Source organism: Pavona decussata, unplaced genomic scaffold, assembly GCF_977016875.1.
Source record: "Pavona decussata unplaced genomic scaffold, jaPavDecu1.1 SCAFFOLD_31, whole genome shotgun sequence".
Lineage (NCBI taxonomy): Eukaryota > Metazoa > Cnidaria > Anthozoa > Scleractinia > Agariciidae > Pavona > Pavona decussata.
Window position 1 is genome coordinate 20001 of NW_028145454.1, and position 12803 is coordinate 32803.

General features: G+C 37.4%; 1 protein-coding gene across 2 annotated transcripts in view; it reads right to left on the minus strand.

Annotated features, from left to right (window-relative positions):
- Nucleotides 1-12027, minus strand: part of LOC146484685 (uncharacterized) — a 26697-nt gene extending 14670 nt beyond the window's left edge. Inside the window, exon 1 of one of the 2 annotated variants that reach the window (XM_085104439.1) lies at nucleotides 11996-12027. In XM_085104439.1, the coding sequence (XP_084960565.1) occupies nucleotides 11996-12004 (9 nt within the window). In that variant the 5' untranslated portion in view covers nucleotides 12005-12027. Of the gene's footprint in view, nucleotides 1-3411; nucleotides 3833-11995 lie in introns of those variants that run through there. The other variant, XM_085104438.1, reaches the window with a different exon arrangement.
- Between the last annotated feature and the right edge of the window lie 776 nt (nucleotides 12028-12803).

Here is a 12803-nt window from a genome sequence, read left to right on the forward strand (position 1 = left end):
AAAAGAAGAAAAAGAAGGGAAAGGCAAAAATGAGGAAAAGCTGATACGAAGGAAAAGATTGAGACAGAAAAAAGAAGAAGAAGAAAACGGCAAAAAGGAAGGGAAACTGAGAAGAACGAAAAGTATGAGACAGAAAAAAGAAGAAGAAGAAAAAGGGAAAAAGGAGAGGAACCTGAGAAGAAAGAAAATAATGAGACAGAAAGTAGAAGAAGAAGAGAAAGGCAAAAAAGAGGGGAAGTTAAGAAGGAGAATTCAGAGAAGAAAAATGCTGAGAATTCAGACAGAAAAAAAAGAAAAAGAAAAGGCAAAAAAAAAAGAGAAGCTGAAAAGAGGGAAAAGACTGAGACGGAAAAAAGAAGAAGAAGAAGAAAAAGACAAAAAAAAAAGAAGATGAAAGATGCAGAAAGGATTGGAAGCTGAGTAGAAGGAAAATAGTGAGACAGAAAAAAGAAGAAGAAGAAAAAGGCAAAAAGGATGGGAAGCTGAGAAGAAGGAAAAGATTGAGAAAGTAAAAAGAAAAGAAGAAGAAAAAAAGACAAACAGGAGGTGAAACTGAGTAGAAGTAAAACAGTGAGAAAGAAAGAATAAAGTTGAACAGGGGAAAGAGGGAGGATAAAGTAGGGAAACAAAGAAAAAAGAAAGAAAAAAGGAGAGGAAGCTGAGAGAAAGTGAAGTATTGTGAACGAAAGACAAAAAGAATAAGAAAAAGGTAGTAAGGAGGTTAAGCTGAGAAGCAGGAAAATATTGAGAAAGAAAGAAAGGAAAAGAAGAAAAAGAAAAAAAAGGGGGAGAAAGAAAAAAGGAGAAGAAAAAGGCAAAAAGTAGGGGAAGCATAGAAGATGGAAAAGATTGGGACAGAAAAAAAGAAAAATAAGAAAAAGGCAAAAAGGAGGGGACAGAGACTAGAAGTAAAAGAGTGAGGCAGAAAAAAGAAGAAGAAGAAAAAGGCAAAAAGGAGGTTAAACTGAGTAGAAGGAAAAGATTAAGAAAGAACAAAAAAAGAACAAAAAGGCAAAAAGGAGGGGACAGAGACTAGAAGTAAAAGAGTGAGGCAGAAAAAAGAAGAAGAAGAAAAAGGCAAAAAGGAGGTTAAGCTGAGGAGAAGGAAAAGATTAAGAAAGAACAAAAAAAGAACAAAAAGGCAAAAAGGAGGGGAAATTGAAGATAAGGAAAAGTTTGAGGGAGAAAAAAGAAGAGGAAGTAAAAGGTAAAAAGGAGGGGAAGCTGAGAAGAAGAAAAGGATTAAAAGGAAAAAAAGAAGAAGAAAAAGCAAAAAGGAGGGTTAGCTGACTAAAAGGCAAAGAGTGGGAAAGTAAAAAAGGAAGAAAAGAAAAAGGCAAAAAAATAAGTTAAGCTTATAAGGGGAAAAAGATTGAGAAAAAAAAAAGAAACAAAAAGACAAAAAGGAGGGGAAGTTGCGTAGAAGGAAAAGAGTGAGACAGGAATAAAAGAAGTTGGACAGGGGAATCTGAGTACCACGAAAAGATTAAGAAAGAAAAAAGAAGAGGAAGAAGGAAAAGGGGAAAAGGAGTGAAAGCTGAGTAGAAGGAACAGAGTGAGACAGAAAAAAAAGACGAAGAAAAAAAAAAGAAAAATGAAGGGGAAGCTGAGAAGATGGAAAAGAGTGAGAAAGAAAAAAAGAAGAAGAAGAAAAAGGCAAAATTGAGAGAAAACTGAGTAGAAGGAAAGGATTGAAAAACAAAAACAGAAGAAGATGACGAAGAAGAAGAAGAAGAAGAAGAAGAAGAAGAAGAAGAAGAAGAAGAAGAAGAAGAAGAAGAAGGAAATGATTGAGAACTAAAAAAGAAGAAGAAAAAAGGCAGAAAGAAGGTTAAGCTGACAAGGAGGAAAAAATTAAGACAGAAAAAAAGAATTAAAATGCAAAAAGGAGGGGAACCTGAGTAGAAGGCAAAGCGTGAGACAGAAAAAAAGAAAAAGAAGAGAAAGACAAAAAGAAGGGCAAGCTGAGAAAAAGGAAAAGAGTAACAAAGAAAGAAAAGAAGAGAAAGAAAGATAGAGAAGGAAGAAAAAAAAGAAGAAGAAGAAGAAGAAGAAGAAGAAGAAGAAGAAGAAGAAGAAGAATAACGCAAAAAAATAATGAAGGAGAGGAAGAGTGAAAAGAAAAAGAAGAAAAAAGGGAAAAAGACGCGGTAGCTTTGTAGAAGGTTAAGAGTGAGAAATAAAAAAAGGCAGAAGAAGAGGGTAAGTTGAGAAGAAGGAAAAGATTGAGAAAAAAGAAGAACAAGAAAAGGAAAAAGGAAAAGAAGCTGAGGAAAAGGAAACGATTGAGAAAGAAAAAGAAGAAAAAATGAAAATAAAGGTGGAAGCTGAGATAAGGAAAAAGGTTGAGAAATAAGGCTGAGAAAAAGGAAAAGATTGAAAGAGAGAAAAGAAAAAGAAGTATAGAAAGGCAAAAAGGAGGGGAAACTGAGAAGAAGGAAAAGATTGGGACAGAAAAAAAGAAAGTAAAGAAGAGAAATGCAAAAATGGGGGAAGCTAAGAAGAAGGAAAAGAGTGAAAAAGAAAATAAGAAAAAGAAAAAAGGGGAAAAAAGGAGGGGTACCTGAGTAGAAGGAAATGAATGAGAAAGAAAAAAGAAGTAGAAGGAGAAAAAGGCAAAAAGAAGGGAAGATAAGTGGAAGGAAAAGAGTGAAAAAGAAAAATAATAAAAGAAATGGAACCTTAAGGAGAAGAAAGAGAATAAGAGAGAAAAGAAAAAAAAGAAGGAAAATATCATGAAAAAGTAGCAAAATGAAGAAACACTTAACAAGAGCACAAAAAGTGAGAAAAAAAAGGGGGGAAAGAAGAATGCAAAATGGCGCAGAAGACGGTTTCCAAGGCTACAATGCCTAAGGTCCTTCTGCTTCTTCGCGCTACTAAGAAAACCTTGAAAGGATGATTGACTAGGTTGACATAGTAACATTTCTTCCTTCAAAAAGGGTAATTTGCTTATGACGTAGGTTTTTGGTTTATTTTTGCGCATATTTTACGATTATTTGTAGCAAGATGTGTCTTCTAATGACCTGTTCAAATACCTGTATATTTGCATATTTTAGCCAAAGAAAAAAGAAGGACAAATCGGGAAAACGGATTTCAATCCGTTTCCAGAATTCAAATATTAAAAGCTGTCATCTTGGGAATAAAATGGTGATCAATTTCTTTTATACGCCAAATTGAACAGACAAATATCGCTCACACTGCGGTTAATAACAGGAAACTCTGAAATTTTCTGTACATAACTCCGCAACAATTAGTGATTCTCTTACACAGTGAAAAGGTTTCATTATGCTGAAGAACGGCAGACTGAGTTCGTCGTTCTTTAAAAAGAAATATCACTATATTCTGTATTCTTATATCAGTTTCAATTTGAAATTTGAAATTACAAGACTATGGAAGCAACTGAGAGCATACCTTTCTTCCATGGCTTGCAGTTGTTTTTCCAACTCCGCAATATTTTTAACAGCTCTTCGTTCGCGATGCAGCAAGGGCTCCTTTCCGGCTGCTTCAGCACCAGCAGCAGAGACTTGCTCGGAGTTTTGGACTTCTACTCGACGTAATCCTTCGGGAGTTTCACCCATGGCGGAGATACGAACGAGAGTGGCACAACACATCAGTAACACGGCCACAAAACGCACGCCGTCGCACAGAGTTACTGCTAGGTGAGATTTCATGGGCTTTCCGTACATCGTAGCGTTTCAAATTCAAAGACAAGAGAATAACAACCTTCGTTCTGTATACCGAAGTAGGGTTGTGATGTTAAGTCGATATCGAAGGGAATAAGGCTGAGAGATGGGCGAGAATTTTTTCGTGTATAAGTGACGTAAGCATCCACCGGAACTAGAGACTGGTATGATAACTGTCAAAAATAACAAACGGAAGTAGTATTAAGCTATGGTTGAATTCATCAACCAGTTTGTTCTTTTAATGTGTAAAAATAACAAAAATCAATAGACTGCGTCCATCTCAAATGACGTATTAGAAAAGATTCAAGTTAAATGCCCGCAATTAAATTGAATCAATCAATGCAAGGCCAAGTTTTTGTGCACCATATTATTACAGATAGCGCTCAGCTCTTTAGAATCGTTAGAATTTTGTTGGCCCTGTATTGACAGCTCTATTTTTCCAAGGTTAGGGTCCATCGTGTTTTTGTTTGTTCTTTTTGTTCTCCGACCAATAATGTGAGGCGTTGCAAACGGTGTAGTATGACTTAGCTTTATTGTTTTTGTTGTTTGCCCATTGCTCCACTAAAGTTTTTTCAGCCAATCATGTGAGCCGTTCTAAGTAGCTGCCTGATGGCCAATAAGTCGAGTCGCATTCTTCATTTACGTAACACCAAAATAATGTTCCTTTTTTCTTTCACAGTGCTCTTCATGTTAATTTTTATTCCGGTTATTTCAATTGGTATAATCTCGTAACCAGGTTATTTCAGTTGAGTAACTTGAACTCGGCAACTGTTATTTAAATTCAGTAATATTTAATCTCGGTAAACACAGCAATGGCAGTTTTACTATTCTTAGCCATTGACAAACGCATTCAAATCATCGCAGCTTTAACCGCTTCGTTTTTGAATAATCAGACCACTAGCAAACTCCGTTCTATAGTTATTAGTGAGCTTAACTGTCGAGAGCTACTGAAAGACGGATGGTCAACAAACTATTCATCTTAGAATTTTACTTATATAGTTATTACCACAATCGTCCACAAACCACTTCTAAACTAATACCAGCTGAAGGCATAATGTTACTAAACTGTTTCAAATAAATTGAACCACACGGCACTCACCAATAAACTGTTTTTGCTGACATAATAACCTGATTATTATGAGTAAATTCTTCAAGATAACTGGACCTTTACCGTATCTAGATTCATTGGCTCTCATAAATAATCGCAGTGTTAATCTTTATTGCAGAAGGTAAAGAATAATCCATTGGCTATTTTCGAGAAAAAAGGTTACTTTTCTCTTCCGTAATCTGGCCTTTTTTCTTTTCACCAAATATCTAGCGCGTTTTTTTTTTTTTCTGAATATTGAAATTTCACTATAATATCAACCTGAATTATTCTATTATATCACAAAGAATCGCCTTTTTGCCGCTGTGTTTACTTTTGACTGCGCATGTCATGAAGCTTCTTTTTACTATTAGTGGGCTAAATGTAAACAGACTAACCAAGAAAGTAAATGTTTATTCATTTACTGTATTTCTACTGAGATAACTTGTTAAGTTTGCCAAAATATTAAGACAACAAATGACTGGTCGTTTGCGCATGAGCAGTAAGAACTCCATCTTTACTGACGTGTCCGTTTTGTGGCTTTGGCGTCTCTTCGATCGTTCAGCTCCAACTTTTAAAAAGACTACACGAATTATTGTATAACAGGCTGTTAGGCTGTTGACCTTCGGAATCCGATTTAAATAGTGAAAAAAATCTAGTGTTCTCTTTATCGGCATATAGCCTAAAGTCTTGCAACAGCGAAGTGTGAAAGAAAGCGAGCTAGCCTTCACTCGATAACAATAGCTGCGTCTGAAGTGTATTTGAATAATAATAAATGAAATAATTTTTTTCTAGGGTTTTAACCAAAGAATCCGAACATATGAAACAGCCTTGGCTTAGGCAAATTTATTAAACGACCGAAGAATGAAAAGACGTTTAGTAAGTTGCATTTAGCTAAAGACAATCAAGGTTTACTAATTTTGCTTAATGTTCTCGTTCATTGCCTCTCAACAAATAAACACGGCCCGATATCAAAAAAGTCGGCTGGATTTGTTGAGTCAACTCTGTAATGAATTTCTAAAAGAGTGGCTACAGTAACGAAACGGTTGCAGCTAAAATTCTACACTGAATTAAACACAGCTATGAAAATAGTTGGTACTCAGTTTATGAAATAAAATTGAGTGAAATTAAATGCGCATATAACAATTGAGTAAGATAAGGAAGTAGTTATATATTGAAAAAAGCGGAAACGACATAAAGATGTATTTCTCCGATTCAGGGAATAGAGTTTTCGCGAAATAATTAGTTATCTGCATTAGTCGAGGAAAATAATGAGGTACACTGATGGCACGGAACGAGGGAAAGTTAAACAGGCGGAGTTTAACAAGAGGTTGAATTCATTCTTAAATTAAGCTCGTATCATGCAGAATACTCCGGAGAATTACCAATTGAAGATTAACTGACTCCGGCTAAGGTAGTTGGGCTAACGTAAGTTAGTTGAGAACGGTAGCACACCCTCACCAATGTGACAAGACTGAGTGAACTCGATCGATTCAGCTTCATACGCGGAGTTAGGGTGATTTTCCTTGTTTTGAAAAGACGGTCTGAGTGCATCAGTTAAAGAAGGTTATTAGAAACTGCAATCTCAACTGGTGATCGCAGTGGGATGGGAGGGAATTCTGATAATATGCGTGTATATCACGGTTCAACCACAGAGGCTAATAAGATGGCAACCCGGCGTCCTAACGAAGCATAACTCCAACTGATTAGCGCGAAAGTAAAATACTGCGAGCTGGAAAAACGAGAATTAAAAGTGCCAGTCTCGTCGCTTTATTATTCACTCGCATCGCAATTTATTTGGCGCCGCTGTGAACTATAATTGAACGCCTGGATCTGGCTGAAAACTGAGTAAAAATTGTAATCGGAAATTTGTTACCTTTTCCTATTTTGAAGAAACCGTCTAAACGAAATTTACCATGCCGGACAGATTTATTCGGATGTACATACTAGCGAGGAGATACTGAATGTCCGAATGCCAAAACGTTTCAAAGCTAGCTGTATTCTACTATCATCTCTTCTGCTAAACACACAACACTAAAACTACTACTTAAACTAAAAACTACTAGTGGTCTCGAGCTTTTTTAGTCGCTTTTTATCTCAGATATTCAAATTCTATTTTACGGATCATATAAATGCAATTTTTCGTCCAAACAATTATAAATTAGAACAAACGTGTCAAAATATATTTACACATTAATTCTCAATTCTCTCCATAAGCTTTCCTTGAGCTAGGCAGGATTTTTTGAAGTTTGAGAGAGAAAGGTTTCCCAAACAGGTACAATTTTCTCCCAAAAATCGAGCCACACAGTATGACCATGAAAAAAATTATATTCAATTGACCGTAAATTGGTGTAACATGAACGGTTCCGCGGCAATAATTTTATTAGTTTGTTACGTTATTTGTGGCGTTGAAACTGCAAAGAAACCCTTTTAGTAGTTTGTTGATGGTAATATCACACGCAAGAATTTCATTATTTTCAGCCCCTGCCCTTGGAAACTGTGGCCCTTCTCAGCATCGCAGATGCTTAAAAATATTCGTGGTATTATTGTTGTCAAGGAAGGAAGATTCAGTTGTAAAATTTGCATGATAGAAACCCGTTTTAGCAATTTTATTCTTATAATTATGAATCATATTAAAAGGTAAGAAGAGGGGCAAATCAGATGCACAGATTTCGTAATAAAAGCTGAAAATAGCGTGCCAGTACCTTGGGAATTGGTCAGGCACGGATTCAAAGCGTTCTAATCACATCCTGCAAGAATCAATGTTCGGTGTCTTAGTTTAAAGTAATGTTCCAACATTTGAAAGGCAAGTATATGCATATAAAAAATCACACAAAAAATTCAAGAAACACAGCCGAAAGCAAACTCTTACTGAATATTGCGAATTAAATGAATCATGAAAATATAGACGAAATCTGTTGTCAATCACGCACTATTGAGTAATCATGAGTCCTAATCTAGCCATTAAATACTACTGAGATTTTTCCATTTTTGTCACGGCTATAATTTAATTCGTCGTGATCCGGCATTATCGATACCCGATGTTTGCCGGTTTTTAACGAGAGATATGCCGGGTTCAGGCTTTAGTGTACGGTAAGAACATTTTGTGTGCCATATTCGCGGTCTGTTTACATGAGTGATCTCGTTCCGGGAACAGTTTCCTCCCGGGATGGGTTTCACCTAGGGTTCGGGATATTTGCTTCTTAGTGTTTACATGATTCTGGAATGAAATGATGTAAACACGATACTTTTTCTCCATCCCGTGAAAAGACTTCAACGTAAACCGGCGTCGCTTTTATTTACAGTTGTAATGATGACATACATCTGTAATCAACACTTTAGACCAAAGAAACGCAAAACAATATTCAGCGTGTTCAAAACTGTGTTATTCACAACTTTATCGGACAGTATTTAGCAATGTCAAACCCTTCATTATTTGGCGGGTTTACCCTGGAGTGGGCCAACTCCCTCAAACCCTTTTCAAATCGTGAAAAAACTTCTCCCGTTTCGGCCCAAGCATAACTAGCTGCCAACGTTATACTGAAATAATAAAAAGAAATGAAGTAATCATATCTGAAAATTACTTACCTTATGTTTTCATCTTGCTTGGAAAATTTATATATAGCTGTTTCCAACCTTTGTTACTGCTTCCTGAAAATACAACTGAATATGGACGAATCCTGAGAAGCGGCTGAGGCGGTGCTGGAAAATTGTCACCGAATTTTTTCCTTGGAAAGACTTTGTTCGCGCCTAAAACTTCTGTTGTCCATGTTTACTGAGATAAATAAACCCGATCTCGAGGAGAAATCCCACGATGTGGTACTGTTAAAAGCAATTAACGCTCGGTAAAGCGCTACAGACGATCAGAAAATTTTTTCCTTGATGGTACGCATTCCCGGATTTCATTCATTCAGTTGATATCGAAAAACCATAAACCACGAGTGCATTAATTTTGTTGCGGTGTAAAATAATTATGCTAAATTCCCAACCTAGCTGTCAAATATGTAAATGTTTGGTCGTTTGTCAGTTTACCTTTTCAGTGAGTGTAAACAATCTTTCTTCATAGCCTTTGACCTTTCCCTCAAGCGAATCTTTTTGGATGGCCACCCAAATTATCGATAAGTTATTACTTCCCTCGCACAATTCTTGGTTTCACGTTACGTCACCAAATTCTAGAATTCAAAACTGGGAGGCCTACAAAACTTTTACCTTCATTCAAGGAAAGATTACCTAAAAATATGCCTGTTCACAATTTCTTAGCTCGATGTCGTGCTTCCTTTTGAAAACAGAACGGTTTCAATTTCCGAGTTTCCATAGTGCGTGACATAAGGAGGACGGCCGTGACAGAGCTTTTCCGTATCTTAAAAATGACTCTTCGTGTGATTTTCAGCATTCTAAACTATTTAAGTTTGAGGAGAAATATTAATCTAAACATTCGAAAATTCACAAGGGCAAACAAACCTCTTTTCTGGCAAAAGTGAACTCCAGATGTTTTTTTCGTTATTCCGGCCGCCATGTTTGTGCCCCTCAGAGGGACACAAACATGGCGTCTCCATACTAAGCTCTATAAATTTATGTGGAACATTTTGTCAAATAACTCGAGTACGGAATGCCGCACAGACCTGACACTTGGACAGATGCCTTATTTATTTATCCTCTTTATCATGTCAATTTCTTGACTTCATTCATGGAATGGTTTCGATTTTTTTTTTCAATGGCGTGACAGTGAAAACCGAGAATAAACCCAATAAAAATGTACCGTTTCAAATCGCCTGACAAATTTAATTCGTTTGAAGAACTAAAACAAAAAAAGGTTCAGATTCATTGTCTTTTTCCTTTTCTGTGGTGTTTTCCCAAGTTTGGATATCTTAGCCTCTGACAACTAAATCACCATCGTAACGATCTTGATAGTGGAAGACACTGTACCACAGCCCTCCACCCTCCCCCCTTACCCTTTTCCCTTCTCCGCCCTTTTTCCTTCCTTACATGCGCCCCCTCCCATCTCGCTTTAACACCCCTACTCTCTCCCTTTCACATCTTTCTCCTTATCTCTCCTATACTGTGAATCAGAACGAAACGTCTGAGTCTTTTGGTATTTGTCCCCTTTTGACAGCAAAAACAACACTCTATCCCGAGAAAAGAAAAGGAAAATATCAAACTGAGTCCTGAGAAACCAACAGTACTCAGTTTTATTTCCAATCGGCGCACTGAAGTGAGCTAAAAATTAAAATAACATGAAATTACAATTGAATTGCTGGTTTGATCAAAAGCAATACACGAACCAGTCACAGACTTTGATACGTACGGCCGTCCCTCTAATAAGAGCCCGCCTTCAGTCAGAAAAAAATGTTAAAGGAAACATAACACAGCAATGAATCATTGGTCTATTGTTAACAAAAAGAAAGACTTCATCTGCTCTGCAGAAATTTAAATAAGAGCCATGCACCAGCACTTACGGGAGAAAATGACGAAATATCGCTGCTAACGGTAACAGCTCTATATAATATACACATCTACCTTGTATGTAGACTGTTTCAAAGGTTGATGGTGGTTAATTGTAGATTTTTAAGAACTTCCTTCAGGTGTTCAAGTTCATCAGATTTGAAACAAACGCCGAGGAGCTTGCTTATTGGAGGTAAGGAGGTCATGATATATACCATCAGTAATAACACTGTTAATGTGTCTTAAATCACGGCGCGCATTATTTTGAGTATTTACTCACTGCAGGACCAAGGCAAATTTTACGATTATGTTGATTTGTTACGGGATTTTCAACCACAGCATCTTTCCCTTCCAGAAATGTTTCTGACAAAAATGGACCAGAGAAGGTCACAGTTTGTTACTCTTGATACTTCATTCTTTCTCTTGATGTTCTAGAATTATTTTCTAACTATAACCAATCAGATCAGTTATTCGGATAGTCCATGCCGAAAAAAAATCACGATGGGGGCCCCACTGTGTGTTACGCCTAGTCACGTGCATCACAGTTCTGAACTGAACTGAGCACCTTTATTTAAACAGGGTCACGGTCCTTTTAGGACATATACACAACAGCTATCAATGGGAGCCCTGAGTAATAAAGCAACGTAAAAAAATAAAATAAAAAAACCTTAATTCACAAGGTTAAGAACAATAGCCTACATACAAATCTTTAACAGCTGAAAGAGTAAAATTGCGTACAATCCGTAGCCAACCGCTGTAATAAAAGGAACGCATCGCGTTTTCTGTGCGAACCTGCGGTAAATAAAGGTAATTACCTGGAAATTACTTTGCCTGGTGGTGCGACTACAAGCGCTCTTGTGAAAATGAAAATAATTCTTGAAAAATAAATGCAACGCGTTTCTTTAGAAGGTTAAAAACATGATCTCCACGCATACATTGTAGAGTGCTCCACCTTCGACCGGCTAATAACAACTGGTCTTCTCGCTGGACCGAAGAGTATCAGGGGTACCTGATGTCATGACAACATAGGCACAGGGAATCTGGTGATTTCATTTGCGTTGACGCGGACGCCGATTTTGTTCATGGAAGACACGCAAACAGAAATGGCGCGCTCCTGTACCTTGTTGACAGGCAGTGCAGCTCGTTGCCATGCCTACCGTATGTTGGTGGCCTGAGAGCTTACATGCGCTGAGTGCACCAAGTGAAGCAGAGCAGGCCAAGGATAAACCTTTCAGTTTTGATTATAGCCAAAAATGCATTTGCCTGAAGGTGCAAATATAGTAGTGGTCTTCTAGACCCTTGTCCTAAGCACTAAAGAAAATCGTTCACTGAAGAAAGCAAATAAAACTCTTGAGGCTTTTAAAACTTGTTTCTGTTGCATTATCAATTTACTTTTTAACCGTATAAGCGAATGTAATATTAATATCCGCTAAAGAGGATACGAAACTGGTTCCAGGAGTATCTCCATCCTGAGCGCGTATTCAAGAACAACAAACTGCAGGCCCCGCGAAGTAAAATCATAAAAATGACCTTTTTGTATTCCTCTGGAACCCTGTTAAAGTATAATAGATTGCACCCTCAGCTCCTCAACCTGAAATAGTATTAAACATAAAAAAGTGACTGCAAAAAGTTATTTCGGACCGAAAAATGTGGTTTTGAATAACACCCGTAGAGGGACTGGACAGGTCATTAAAAAGCGCTCACTCTGAATTTTGGAGCTGTTTGAAAGCAACCTGCTACTGTCTTTAGCTATGGAACTGACTATGGAACTTACTGAGAGTATACCTTCTTCCATGGCTTGCAGTCGTTTTTCCAACTCCGCAATATTTGTAACAGCTCTTCGTTCGCGATGCAGCAAGGACTCCTTTCGGGCTGCCTCAGCGCCATCAGCAGAGACTCGCTCGGAGTTTTGGACTTCTCCTCGACGAAATCCTTCGGGAGTTTCATCCATGGCGGATATGTGAACGAGAGTGGCACAACTGGACCTACAGTCACTCTTTATTTACACAATTCCAACCACAGGCAGCCCAAATTACAAAATCATTATTTTCACAAGGAAATTTATACTTGCCTTTGCTTCGAAAGATTTTCCACAATAAATAGTCGGAATTCACATTGAAGGGAGACTTTTTCAGCCAATTAGTCGATTTGGACTTAAGTATAGCTATAAGAAATAGCTCAGCAAACTCAAACACTATGTTAGAAAAAAAAAGTTTTCCTCAGCTGCCCCTTCTACTCCCCTCCCCGTTATGTCCAGCCCTGAAGACTCATCTATTTTGAATAAAAATTACGTTCTTAACTAGTAATAAAACGGGGCTATACTGAAACTGGAAACCACTACGCCAAGACGCCTCCCTGTTAACATTTTGGGCAAAAGAAAATTTTAAACCTCAACTATCTCGAATGAGAATGATGTATTATTCAGTGAGTGACACAGGTATACTCGGCAAAATGAAATCCGAGTGCTCATGAACGGTACCGACAAAACTTTATTGGCTTTAAAATTTGAGTTGACAAAGAAATATCCACCTAGCAAGATTCAGCGTTGAGGTTTGAATTTCATTCAATTGTCATTTTTCACTTCTCAATGGAGG